This window comes from Ceratotherium simum, chromosome 2, assembly GCF_057802395.1.
Source record: "Ceratotherium simum simum isolate JZ-2026a chromosome 2, ASM5780239v1, whole genome shotgun sequence".
Taxonomy (NCBI): Eukaryota; Metazoa; Chordata; class Mammalia; order Perissodactyla; family Rhinocerotidae; genus Ceratotherium; species Ceratotherium simum.
The window spans coordinates 84,848,846-84,861,713 of NC_141901.1; the positions used below are offsets into that span (position 1 = coordinate 84,848,846).

Below are 12,868 nucleotides of genomic sequence, written 5' to 3' on the forward strand. Positions count from 1 at the left end.
GTCATGCTCATTTTATAGATGAGGAAAACAAGGACAAAGCATGATTTGCCCAGAGTCAGACAGCTCTTAATTCCCAGTCCAAATTTTTCCCACTAAACACATACCTTACATTTGGGAGGTCAAGTAAACTAGTCAAAAATTAATGAGTTTTGAATGACAGTAAAATAAACATTTCCTAAACCATTTACATAAATGCTACATTAACAGCACACAAACATAGTAATGTTTTAATGAAGGGTATAGTGAAACATCCAAACTTTCAAACATCAAAAACTTTCAAATTCATACTTGATTATGTTTACTTTTATTTGCTTCTTGAAACTCAGCCAAAATGCAAGATGTTAAATAGTGAGAATTTTCTTGGCTCTGTGCCAGGCAGAAAATTCTGTGACGAGCTGTAATTTGTGTTTGGGCAAATTTAAACCACTGACATTAGAATACAATTTTAAACTCCCACAACTGGGATTTTACCCTTCATATTACCTTGAACCAGAACTATTTCTAAATTGCCACATGTGCAATAAAGACAGATATCATTTGCTTTTATAAATTTCAAAAGTGTCCAGGCATGAAGAACAAAACGTCTACAGCAATTTGATTGGGACACTGTAACAACACACAAGAACATGCATCCATTACACAAGGGGTTGACAGGTGAATGTACCTGTTGAATCTATCCAGGATAAAGCACCAAATCCATATAATACTGTTTCACTGGCATTTAAACACTAAATTTAGGTGACTTTTATAACTTTACCTTTAAATAACATTCTTTCTTCTACAAAAGCAAAAACAAAACAGAATAAAACCTTATTCACTCTTTGATTTAGAAAAAAGAAATGATTCAATGACTGAACATACCTTAAAGAAGCAACATAAATCATAGAGAGAATTTCTAGGACCCAGAAAGCCCCAGGCGAGGACAGGGCTGACATGCTCACAAATGGCATAAAAATGGGCAAAAAATCCGTCTGGGATCTGTTGGGAAGTAAAGGAGAATCGAGTTATTTTTTACCTTCTTGCATTTGCTTTCTCTAGCAGAGAAGCTGTGACTGCTGTCCACCATGTGACCAGCTCTTTTCGAGGGTGAACCAAGGGTCAATGATGAGCCAGCCTAGTAAGAAAGTTAATAAACTTACAAGCAACTTTTAGAGTCACAAAATGTTTTATGTAGATTTTCTATCCTAGCCAATAGTTTCAAATGTGCTGAAAACATTACTTAAATGCATTTTTCATCTCATAAAAAACCAATCAAAGCAGTGTTGCAACCAAACAATAATAAGAATGCTGCAGTGTTCCTTAGCAGTATAATTTTTAGGATTAATGAGACTACCATGGTTTCAGCTATTAAAAAGTTCTACTCAATCACTGAATTAGATTATCTGAAAAAGATTAAAATGATTATAAATGATTAAGCACAAAAATATATTTACTAGAGGGCCGGCCCCGTGGCTTAGCGGTTGGGTGCGCGTGCTCCGCTGCTGGCGGCCCGGGTTCGGATCCCGGGCGCGCACCGACGCACCGCTTCTCTGGCCATGCTGAGGCCGTGTCCCACATAACAGAAACTAGAAGTATGTGCAGCTATGATATACAACTATCTACTGGGGCTTTGGGGGAGAAAAATAAATAAATAAAAATTATAAAAAAATATATATATATTTACTAGAATCCTAACTTTTAGTTAAGGAACCAAATATTACTGAAACATTTAATTGTGTAAATTGCCTCTTTTTGTGAAATAGTAATACATACAGTTGTGATTTGGTTTCATTAAACTCTCTAAGTTTATTAATAACTTTCTGAATTTCCCTTGTTAAATAACATCCTGTGGGATTTCATATAGCATCAACTGGGATAACTATGCCTTAAGATTCTGTCTCTTGGAGGGGTTATTTTCTGTTTTATAGGTCCTAAGACATCTTCTAAACCTCAATTAAAAAAATATATTATAGCAGTAGTTACCATTAGTGAGTATCCATTATATTCCAGATCATGTGCTAGGTTCTATTTAATTTAATAAAACATTCCTGAAAAAGTAGGTTGTGTTAAAAGAGTAGCACTTCAGAGGGGTTAAATAAGCTGATCTAAATCACACACAGCTGGTTGTTGAAGGCCACAGAGTTATCCGGGATGCACTGAGGTTAGTACTGTAGTCTAAGAGATGATCTGCATATACTGAAATTCTCAATCTCACGCAGACTCTAACTGTCCTAGGAGTTCAGAGAGGTAAGAAGTCAGCGTGGGCTGGAGTAGAGACACCTGTGTCACTAAGGAACCATTTGAGCTGAACTCAACAGTAGGTAAGATTTAGTTAAGTACAGAGGATAGAGTGTGGCATTCTATGTACAGGCAACAGTTCCCCAAGAGGTGAGATATATAGGTATCTGTGGACACAGAAAGAAGACTACAGTCTAAGGCACAAGATTTATGCTAAGAAGATAGACATAAAGTTGACATAATGATAATAATGTTGACATTATCATTATTATGGAAACTACTCCTTATTAAACTTTCTTATATTTAAATTAAGGTTGTTGATATCATCTCATTTCATCCTGACAGCAGCCTTATGAGGAAGGTGTCAAGTCAATTCCGCAAACAGGAAACGGAAGGTCAGCTGATGGTCAGTGAGTTGGCCATGCTCACACTAGCTGGTGTGAGAATCAAACCCGAGTTGACAAGTGTCGCCAGCCCTACACCAGTGGGTCTCAAACATTCGAGTCATAATCATCATTTGGGGAGCTTGTTTAAAACACAGCAGCTCTGGAATCATTTTAAACAAGAATTATTCAAATATATGGTCTCCGGAATATTTTTAACAAGCACCTCCTGAAGATGCTATGAGGGCTATGTTTGGGAAAAAAGCACTTCGCAATACTATCTCAAAGTTATAAAGATCAGACTGAGAAATATGGATATGATAAAATACTATAGGTTGATGGGCAAATGATAATATAATAACAATCAACACTTGCATAATGCACTATAGCAAGCACTGATCTAACCACTTTATTACATTCAATCCTCAAAAAACCCCATGAGGCAGATACAAGGTGCTTTTTTAGAGATGAGGAATGTAAGGCACAGAGAAGTTAAGCAACTTGCCCGAGGTCATGGCTGATAAGTGGCATTTGAAAGCCAGCAGTCTCACTCCCAAGCCCATGCCCTTCACCACAGGAGGGCATGGTGAGAGCATGGGTAGTGGGTGAGGTGGGCTGGAGGCTGTGCAGCATGGAGGCAGGATTTAAAGTTTGAGGCTTTCTTTGGTAGGGGCTCTCGGTTGAATAAAGTAGCCATTAGAATCAAATCACTATTTCTCAATGGAACTACATGAAGTGGAATCTACTATATTAATTTTTTTTAAATCTTAAAATATCATTAATTGAAAAAGAACAACTCTATCAGAGCTATTTCCAACCCTACACGCTCTCCCGCTTAGTAGAAATCCATGCGTGCCTCAACACTTGCCATGTTGGACTATACAGGATGTTAAGGAAGAGGGAGAAGTTCAAAAAGGAGAAGGCAACCCACTACCAGTAAGTCACTCATCTAGCTTGAGGGACAGTCCTTACGAGCTGCCACCCCCACTTGAGAACTGACTCAGATGTTTCTTTGACGGGAGCCTCAAATAACTTAACAAAGAAGTCCAAGGCACAATTTACCTTCATCTGCTGCCTTTTCTGTTTCAGCACCGACCAACAACTTGAAGCCACAGCCTAAATATATGCAGAGGAGAAAAAGCAAGATTTAAATTTATAACTATATACACTTTCCGTTTAGAAAAAAGTGATTTTTATTAGAAATTCAAAGTTTATGGGTCTAAAATGTTCAAAACGTTAACTACCAATAAGAACAACTCCTTCAAACAGTTGAAGGTTCCTTCAACTGTTTGTAAATATGAATGAAAAGATGTTTTGTTTTTATGAATTTTAAAATTAAAGACAAAACCACTAAAGGACAAAGGCTCAACTCTGGTACCAAGGAACTCGGTAATTATAATTCAACTCTTAGAGTTCTTAAATTCTGTTCCTACAGGAAAAGAGTGAAAATACACATACCTAGATGCACACATACGATAAATGTTTTATGTGTAATAATGAAGACAAAGCAATATGTTTTTCTTCAAGAACAGTACTGCTGGAAATAGTTGTGGGTAGAACTAACCATTTTATTCAAATAAAGAACTAAGAAACACAATCATAATGATAGGGTGGACCCTGAAGAAATCTGACCCTACTCTGGCATGACCCAATTTTGATCAAGGTCACTTTACCAAATCAGTTACAGAAATGGAGAACATGTACCTTTTATGATTAAAACATACTTTGAGGGAAAGCAGATTTATTAAAAATGTTTTAAAATTTAACATCGGGGACCGGCCCCGTGGCTTAGCGGTTAAGTGCGCGCTCTGCTGCTGGCGGCCCGGGTTCGATCCTGGGCGCGCACCAATGCACGGCTTCTCCAGCCATGCTGAGGCCACGTCCCACGTACAGCAACTAGAAGGATGTGCAGCTATGACCTACAACTATCTGCTGGGGCTTTGGGGGAAAAAATAAATAAATAAAATTTTTAAAAAAATTAAAAAAAAATTTTAACATCGGGAATTTCCAAAATAATTGTGAAGTAGCCAATTGGAACATTTTTTTAAAGGCATTCAAACTCCATCATGAGTATCTATCCCACCTGCTTCCAGGTACACACATAAAGCCCACCAAAAAAACACTGTCAAATAGAGATTTGAGTGTAAAAACAACAAAGTGAAAACATTCCAAGTATACAATACAGTTTATTTTTGCACATGCCTATTTTTTATCCTCTAACTTTGGATACTATTTGGAAACATGAATCTCCATACTTTCCTCTAAAAAATATATGTTATCTTTTACTGCAACTGCTTTATTTCAGTTACTGACAATTTTTTGTTAGGCCTGAACCAGACAGAAGCCTGAGGTGTTTTTGCGATCTGAAGAAACATGGGGCCCTCCAGGTCAAGGCTGGACTGATGGAAGGGCCGAAAGGGGATTCTCCTCTGCAGAGGCTGTAGACCATCACACACAGACATCCGGTCCCAGCGCCAAGGCAGAGTTTGGCTTCTACACCAGCCATCCTACAGGCAGATATGTGGTACATCTGACTCATCTTCCCTGGTCTGACCACCTTCACCAAATTTACGTGGTTGAGAAATGTAAATCACCACTTACGGTTTCTTTGAAGGAGGAGTTTAGCCAGCGATTATTTACTACATTCTGAATGGATGTGGGTGGGTTTTCTAAATCTTCAAAGGAATCCATTAATATAAAATCCAGAACCACATCATAAAAATTTAGATTTTTCACCTGCATTAAATTATGAGTTAAAACAGAATCATTATTACATAGAGCTGAGATGAACCCTGAGCCAGGGCGTCACTGCTTACATCAACAGCGTGTTTCCAGTTGAATCAGATTCTCTCTCTGACAGAAAAAGAGGAAGGGGAGAGACAAATATGAAAACAACTCACTCCCCAAAATTACAATTCCCATAAGAGCTGTTCCCTCCTCGGTCCCCTCAGCTGAGACCCATCTCCCTCCTCTCTGTCCCAGGAGTCCTCAGCTCAGGCTTTTGTCAAGGCATCCGCAGTGCTCACTCTGCTGCGCCACCTGGCACCTGGTACACCCGCCTGTCTTCCCCACATCATGAACCTCTTGCTCCTTCATCCATTCACGTAGACTGTGTTGTAACACGTTCTGAACAGGTGCTCAGACTTCTACAGTAAGTCAACTAGATGCTTAGAGTTCAGCGGGGAAAACAGACAACAAATAATCCCACAAATACACATGCACAAACTGTGATAAGCCCGGTAAATGGTACTGGGAGAGCTTACGATGGAGATTCTAACCTAGACTAGATGTCAGAGAGGGCTTTCTTCAGGGAGGGAGGCATTCTTGTCAAGATACAGGAAATACCTGTCAAGTTGTTAAGGCAAGAAGGAGCACAGTGGTGTCAAGTCAAAGCAAACCACTGCAAGTGTGCTGTAGCTCTCTAGGGCAGAGACACGGGCACGTGGCTGGAGACAAGGAGGAAGGGCCAGCTCCTGCAGAGTTCATGGCCCATGTTAATGATTTTGGACTTTATCCGCACGGTATTTTGCGGGGGTAGTGGTGGAGGGGAGATGGATGATCAGATTTGTATTTTTTAAAGACCATTTTGGGGCCAGCCCCGTGGCTTGGCAGTTAAGTGCACATGCTCCACTACTGGCGGCCTGGGTTCAGATCCCGGGCGCGCACTGACGCACCGCTTCTCCGGCCATGCTGAGGCCGTGTCCCACATACAGCAACTAGAAGGATGTGCAACTATGACATACAACTATCTACTGGGGCTTTGGGGAAAACAAGGGAGGAGGATTGGCAATAGATGTTAGCTCAGAGCCAGTCTTCCTCAGCAAAAAGAGGAGGATTAGCATGGATGTTAGCTCAGGGCTGATCTTCCTCACAAAAAAAAATTAATTAATTAATTAATTAAAAAAAAAAAAGACCATTTTGGCAACAATGTGGAGAGTGGAATGGAGAGGAGAAAGAGTGAATGTGGGAGGGGAGGAGCAGGCAAGGAACCAGGGAATGCAAAGACCCTGAGGTAGTCCAGGGAATGAGGATAGTTACTCAGACCATGAGGGGCTGGCAGAAAGAGAGGAAAGTTGAAGAAACTGAAAGATATTTAGGAGTTAAAATTGACAAAACTTAGAGATGAATATGATAAAGTGGGCGAGGACCAGGGAGGTGCAAAGGATGAGTCCAGGTTTCCGGTCTGCACAACTGAATGGATGCTGGTTCCTTCACAGAGTGAGGGAACATGAGAGAAGGAAAGATTATGCCTCGATGTCTCTGTACCTACTGTTTTCTCTGCCTAGAAAGCCTTTCAGCCCCTTGCAAACACCTTCTTTAACCTTCTCTTACTACAAAATTGTTCCAGGCTCATCATGTACTTTCCCTATCCCAGTGCTGAAATCAGCCATTTTTCCAAGGAGTCCCAGTTCCTTTTAGTGAAGAGTGGTCCTTAGAAGCCAAGATCTGTTGCTAGGAGTAATTTCTTTTGAGGTCTTGTTGCTCGCAGACCCTCTGAGTGAACAGAGCTAGGAAGCATATGTATGTTTATGTATATGCAAACTTTTATATTTATTTCTATGTCTATATATCGTAAACTATGACTTTATACTGTCAGCTCCAGTTCCAAGCCTAGCTTTTTATACCTCCCTTCTCTGACAGTGAGAAACCTAGCTCTGATAATTCTCAATATATTTAATTACTTGTTCAATCCTGTGAAGGCAGCCAATCCGTTGGCCCCAATGAGTTGCCCGTTGTCCCATACAAAACCGCCCTTGCCCAGGCCACCATTACTGCCCTGCTAGGGCTTTGCTCATGGAAGGAAGGGAGGGAGGAAGGGAAGAAGGAAAGGCTTTTTAAAAAACAATGATTTTCAACTGTTGCTCTAATGCATAAAGACTGTGGTTGCTATTGTTTATGACTCTGTCATAACTACCACCACCACACAATTGGGTTTACTGTCATTTAACAAGGACATGGACACAGTGTTCTCAAATTATGTAAATATTATGGTAAATAATTAAGGGAAATAAACATTATAAAAATTTGAACTTACTCCTTTAGCAGCAAGTTCCATTTCAGTACTATCCCAGTGATCAGTCTGCTCTAAAAAATAGATCATTTCATCAAAAACATCTTCAAACTTCTTTGGATTCTGCAAAAGAAAACACACTTTAATTCTAAACTCAACTTTAGGGCCGGCCCCGTGGCTTAGCGGTTAAGTGCGCGCACTCCGCTGCTGGAGGCCCGGGTTCGGATCCCGGGCGCACACCGACACACCGCTTCTCTGGCCATGCTGAGGCCGCGTCCCACATACAGCAACTAGAAGGATGTGCAGCTATGACATACAACTATCTACTGGGGCTTTGGGGGAAAAAAGAAATAAATAAAATCTTTAAAAAAAATAAATAAACTCAACTTTATAACAAGACTCAAGCCTACAAAGTAAGTGAAACACTCTTCAAGAAAGTTTGTTAGATCTTCACTCTATTAGATAACTGAATTAAAATACATTTTCAAGGTATGCCATATTCATTTGGTTTAATACTTTGCTGTTCCAACATTTTGCAGAAGCCAAGACTAAGAACATTAGTAAGGGCTGGGCTCGTGGCTTAGCGGTTAAGTGTGCGCACTCCGCTACTGGCGACCTGGGTTCGGATCCCGGGCGCGCACCGACGCACCACTTCTCCGGCCATGCTGAGGCCGCGTCCCACATACAGCAACTAGAGGGATGTGCAACTGTGACATACAACTATCTACTGGGGCTTTGGGGGGGAAAAAAAGGAGGAGGATTGGCAATAGATGTTAGCTCAGAGCCGGTCTTCCTCAGCAAAAAGAGGAGGATTAGCACGGACGTTAGCTCAGGGCTGATCTTCCTCACCAAAAAAAAAAAAAAAGAACATCAGTAAAATGTCATAAGCAAACCTTTTACTACTCAGATTTGTTTGCCTATTTAGGTCAGTCCTTAAGATGAAAACTTGGTTAGAGCAGATACTATGTGATGCTTCTGATGCAATGCTACTCCTTCTGGATGAACTCTAGTTCAAATCACTGGGTTTATCTGCCATGAGAAGGCCAAGACAGCAATATAAGATTTACCTTGGGAATTGCAAGTAGTTAATATCACCTTACATTTATTTTTCACTTTTAAAAAAATTAGTTTTCTTATCATTTATTTATCATAAGAACTCTTTGAAATAGGGTACCATAAACATACAGTCATGCATCACTTAATAGGGATACGTTCTGAGAAATGCATCATTAGGCGATTTTGTCATTGTGGGAACATCAGAGTGTACTTATACAAACCTGGATAGTATAGCCTACTACAAACCTAGCCTATATGGTGTAGATTATGGTCCCATAATTTTATGGGACCTCCATCATATATGCAGTCCATCGTTGATCAAAACATTATCATGCAGCACATGACTGTAATTCTGTTACACAAATGAAGGAATTGAGGTTCAAAGGGATTGGGTCTGAAAACCAGGTGTTCAAATGGCTCAGGGAAGGCCTGTTTTATTTTGTTTTTTCTCATCATCTGGACAACGTGGCATAGAGGAAAGTGGATCCTTACAGTCTTACTGAAGTTCTTGTCATTGCTTCTGCCTCATTCAGAAGATGAGGAAGCAGCAGCTCAATTTGTATTTCCAGATTTCTGACATCTATACTATTTCCTGAAACCTTCTTACCAAATAGGATTGAGGGAGGTGAGAGAAGAGGTATTAGAAATAATAACAGTGGTGGTTGTAGTAGCAGATCTAATCATGATTCTCACCATGACATTCACAGACTTTATGGCAAATTGGGAATAAATTATGAGAAACAATTTGATCAAAATAGTGTGGACTGTATACATAGAAAATAAATCAACCCAAGTTAAATCAATGCTCTTTGGGTTATTTGTTTTTAATATGTGAACTTTTGCAACTATCTACAAAAACTTTTTCTTTTATTAAAAATTTAATGTATTTTAACCTTCAGTTCATCTAAAACAACAACAAAAAACTTGCCAATAAAACAAGTTTACCTTTCGAGCTTTCACAATTAATGCTGATAAAATTTTCCTTCCACTCTCAGCAAGAAATATCCTGTTGGCAGTTTCTGAAAGAATTACCTGAAAAAATACCCATCCCCAAACAAAGAAAAAAGGGACCAATAATTAATTTGAATGGACATTTGACTTGATAGCACATCTGTGCACAAATACCCCTGATCCTGTCAATGCCTTGTATGTGGCACTACTTCAGCAGGCAGAGCACAGAGAAAGTCCTAATTTACTAAAATAAAGAGTTCTTAAAACTTATAATCAAAAAAGATTAAAGGGAGATAAATCTGAATTTAAATTCTGTTCAATATTAGAAAGTCCAAAATAAATATTACATAGCCCCAAAACATGGGAAAATAAAGATAATTTTGTTGTTAAATGACCTTATTTCATTTTAGGAAAGCAATGATTTTACAAGTGATTCAAATAAAAAACAATCTAGAACACACATAATAAGAAGAGGATTTTTATTTTAAGCAACCATTTGTATACATCTCCAGCATCAAAATATCCTGTTTTGACAAAGTATGGTGGGCCTGGGAAGCTATGGGAGAGGACAATGATAAATGAAGAAAAATGAGGGGAAACAGCAGGCAGGAAGAATAAACTCAGTAGAGTTGATATTTGCCATTAGGAACAAGGATAATAAAGAGCAAAGAGCTGTCCTGTTTATACGCAGCTGGACTCTACAGCATGAGGGTGGGGGTGAGTGGCTGGGTGAAGTCACTTAATGTTAAAAAAAAATACCTGAAAAGCCTGTCGAATACAGTGAAGTTTGGCAAGAAAATCACTGTCTCCTAGGCACTCCAACATCTCAGTTCTACGTAATAAACAGGGAGACAACTGTTAAACTGCATTCAAGGTCAAGCCGACTACAACTCCAGACTCAAACAGGGCTGAACCTCAGGACATTAATACAAAACACATGTCTTTTCAATACTGACAAAACATGTAAAAAAAATTATTTTTGAGCCTAAAAACACATTTCCCCCTATTCTCATAAACATTTTTAATAAATATCATACAAGCATAGCAACTGCACCTTAATATTTTTCATAAACATAAGCAAAACTGAACGGTACCTAAGCACTCTTGAGTAAATTTTTCCTTCTTCGACTAAATGCATGGCTTCTTCATAAAAAGGACAGTGGCAAAGAGACTCTAGGCTGTAGGCGTGCCGACCTTCTCTGTGTTCTGCAAGCTAAGAATACAGTGGGTTAAAACAGACTACACTGATACGAGAAGAAAAGCCATAAAAGATAGAAAATAGGATCTTGCTAACACCAAAATATATTCAATTTGATTAAAGCATAAAAATCATTCAATAAGATTTTACAGCTACTAAGCTCTGAATTCAGCTCGTAAGATCAAAATTCAGTCGTAAAAAAGAGTAAAACTTTATAACAAGCCTAGTTCATTTTTAATCCAACTACTTAAATCCATAGAGTGCACAGAAAAGCGGTATCTTATAGTTCACCACCAAGAATAACTGAAGATGAAGCACTGAAAAAGAAGAGGATTTTATCATCCAAAGAATGGTTAAAAGTATTATAATTCAACATTGAAAATGAAGTAAAACTTTCTACAAACATACTGACATAAATCTCAATTTGGCTAATTCTAAGGAAATTTTTCTTATATGTAGCCTTGACTAACCTTTGTATAACTGAAAAATAGTAATGCACCTCTGGCTACAAACAAAATTCCAGTCTTCTGACAGTTCATTAAAAAACAACTGTAAACACTACAGACCAGCCAGCTAAGCAAGAAAACTTTAATTTTATTTTCCAATACCAGGTGATCCATTTAAATGGCATGCTGTAGGGGTTTTTTGTTTTCTAATGGCAGCTTCATTGAGATATAATTCATATACCATAAACTTCACCCTTTTAAGTGTACAATTGAGTGGTCTTTAGTATATTCACTGGGTTGTGCAATTAGCACCACTTTCTAATTCCAGAATATTTTTACCACCCTAACAAGAAACCCCCTGCCCATTAGCAGTCACTCCCCACTCCCCCTTCCGTCCAGCCCCTGGAAACCACTAATCTACTTTCAGTCTCTACGGAGTTTCCCACTGAGGAAACTTCATATAAACGGAATCAAACAATATACGGCCTTTTGCATTGGGCTTCTTTCACTTAGCATGATGTTTTCAAGGTTCTTCTATGATGTAGTATGTATCAGTACTTCATTCTTTTTTATGGCTGACTTGTATGGATATCCCATATTTTGTTTATCTGTTCCTCAACTGACAGACATTTGGGGTATTTCCACTTTTTGGCTATCATGAATAAAGGCTGCTCTGAAGATTTGTGTACACATTTTTTATGTTTTCAGTTCTCTTAAGTACACACCTAAGAATGAAAGGATCAGATGGTAATTCTAATGTTTAACGTTTTGAGGAACTGCCAAACTGTTTTGTAAACTGGCTGCACCATTGTTCATTCTCACTAGCAACGCTATGATGATGCAAATTTCTCCACACCCCTGCCAACAATTGTTATTGTCCGTCTTTTTCACTATAGCCACCCTAGTGGGTGTGAAGCGGTTTAATTTCCCTAATGACTAATGATGTCCAGCATCTTTCATCTCCTTATTGGCCCTTGCATGTCTTCTTTGGAGCAACATCTACTCAGATCCTTTGTCTATTTTTAAACTGGGTTATTTGGCCATTTATTGTTCAGTTGTTAAAGTTTTTTACATATTCTGGATATAAGTCCTTTGTCAGATACATGATTTACAAATATTTTCTCCCATTCTGCTGTCTTTTCACTTTGTTGCTGGTATTCTTTGAAGCACAAAAGTTTTTACTTTTGATAAATTCCAATTAATCATTTTTTTCTTTTGTCTGCCTTAACATTTACTTCCTGCTTGTGCAGAACATCAAGGTCAGCCAGAGGTGAGGGGTTAGGGACTTCTAAGGTCTTTCCTGTACAGATGCATAGCCTTGCATATGCTTGTGGCCTTCTAGATTCCCAGGAATATGTTGGAGCTTTTCAAAGCCCCCTATTAAGATCTCACTGCCCAATTGTTCCTTTTAAGTTTTTTTGTGTGTGTGTGTGAAGAAGATTAACCCTGAGCTAACATCTGTTGCCAATCTTCCTCTTTTTTGCTGAGGAAGACTGGCCCTGGGCTAACATCTGTGCCCATCTTCCTCTACTTTATATGGGATGCTGCCACAGCATGGCTTGATGAGCGGTGCATAGGTCCGTGCCCAATCCAAACCTGAAACCCT

The 12,868-nt window shown here is 39.0% G+C and overlaps 1 protein-coding gene across 4 annotated transcripts in view; it reads right to left on the bottom strand.

Annotated features, from left to right (window-relative positions):
* The window catches only part of MIGA1 (mitoguardin 1), a 91,368-nt gene that overhangs the window by 4,835 nt on the left and 73,665 nt on the right, over positions 1-12,868 (bottom strand). For all 4 annotated transcript variants that reach the window (XM_014788286.2, XM_087448632.1, XM_087448639.1 and 1 more), the window contains exons 9-15: positions 10,713-10,831; positions 10,378-10,450; positions 9,613-9,699; positions 7,636-7,734; positions 5,202-5,336; positions 3,663-3,716; positions 862-978 (exon numbers count right to left, since the gene is read on the bottom strand). In XM_014788286.2, the coding sequence (XP_014643772.1) occupies positions 862-978; positions 3,663-3,716; positions 5,202-5,336; positions 7,636-7,734; positions 9,613-9,699; positions 10,378-10,450; positions 10,713-10,831 (684 nt within the window). The remainder of the gene's footprint in view (positions 1-861; positions 979-3,662; positions 3,717-5,201; positions 5,337-7,635; positions 7,735-9,612; positions 9,700-10,377; positions 10,451-10,712; positions 10,832-12,868) is intronic.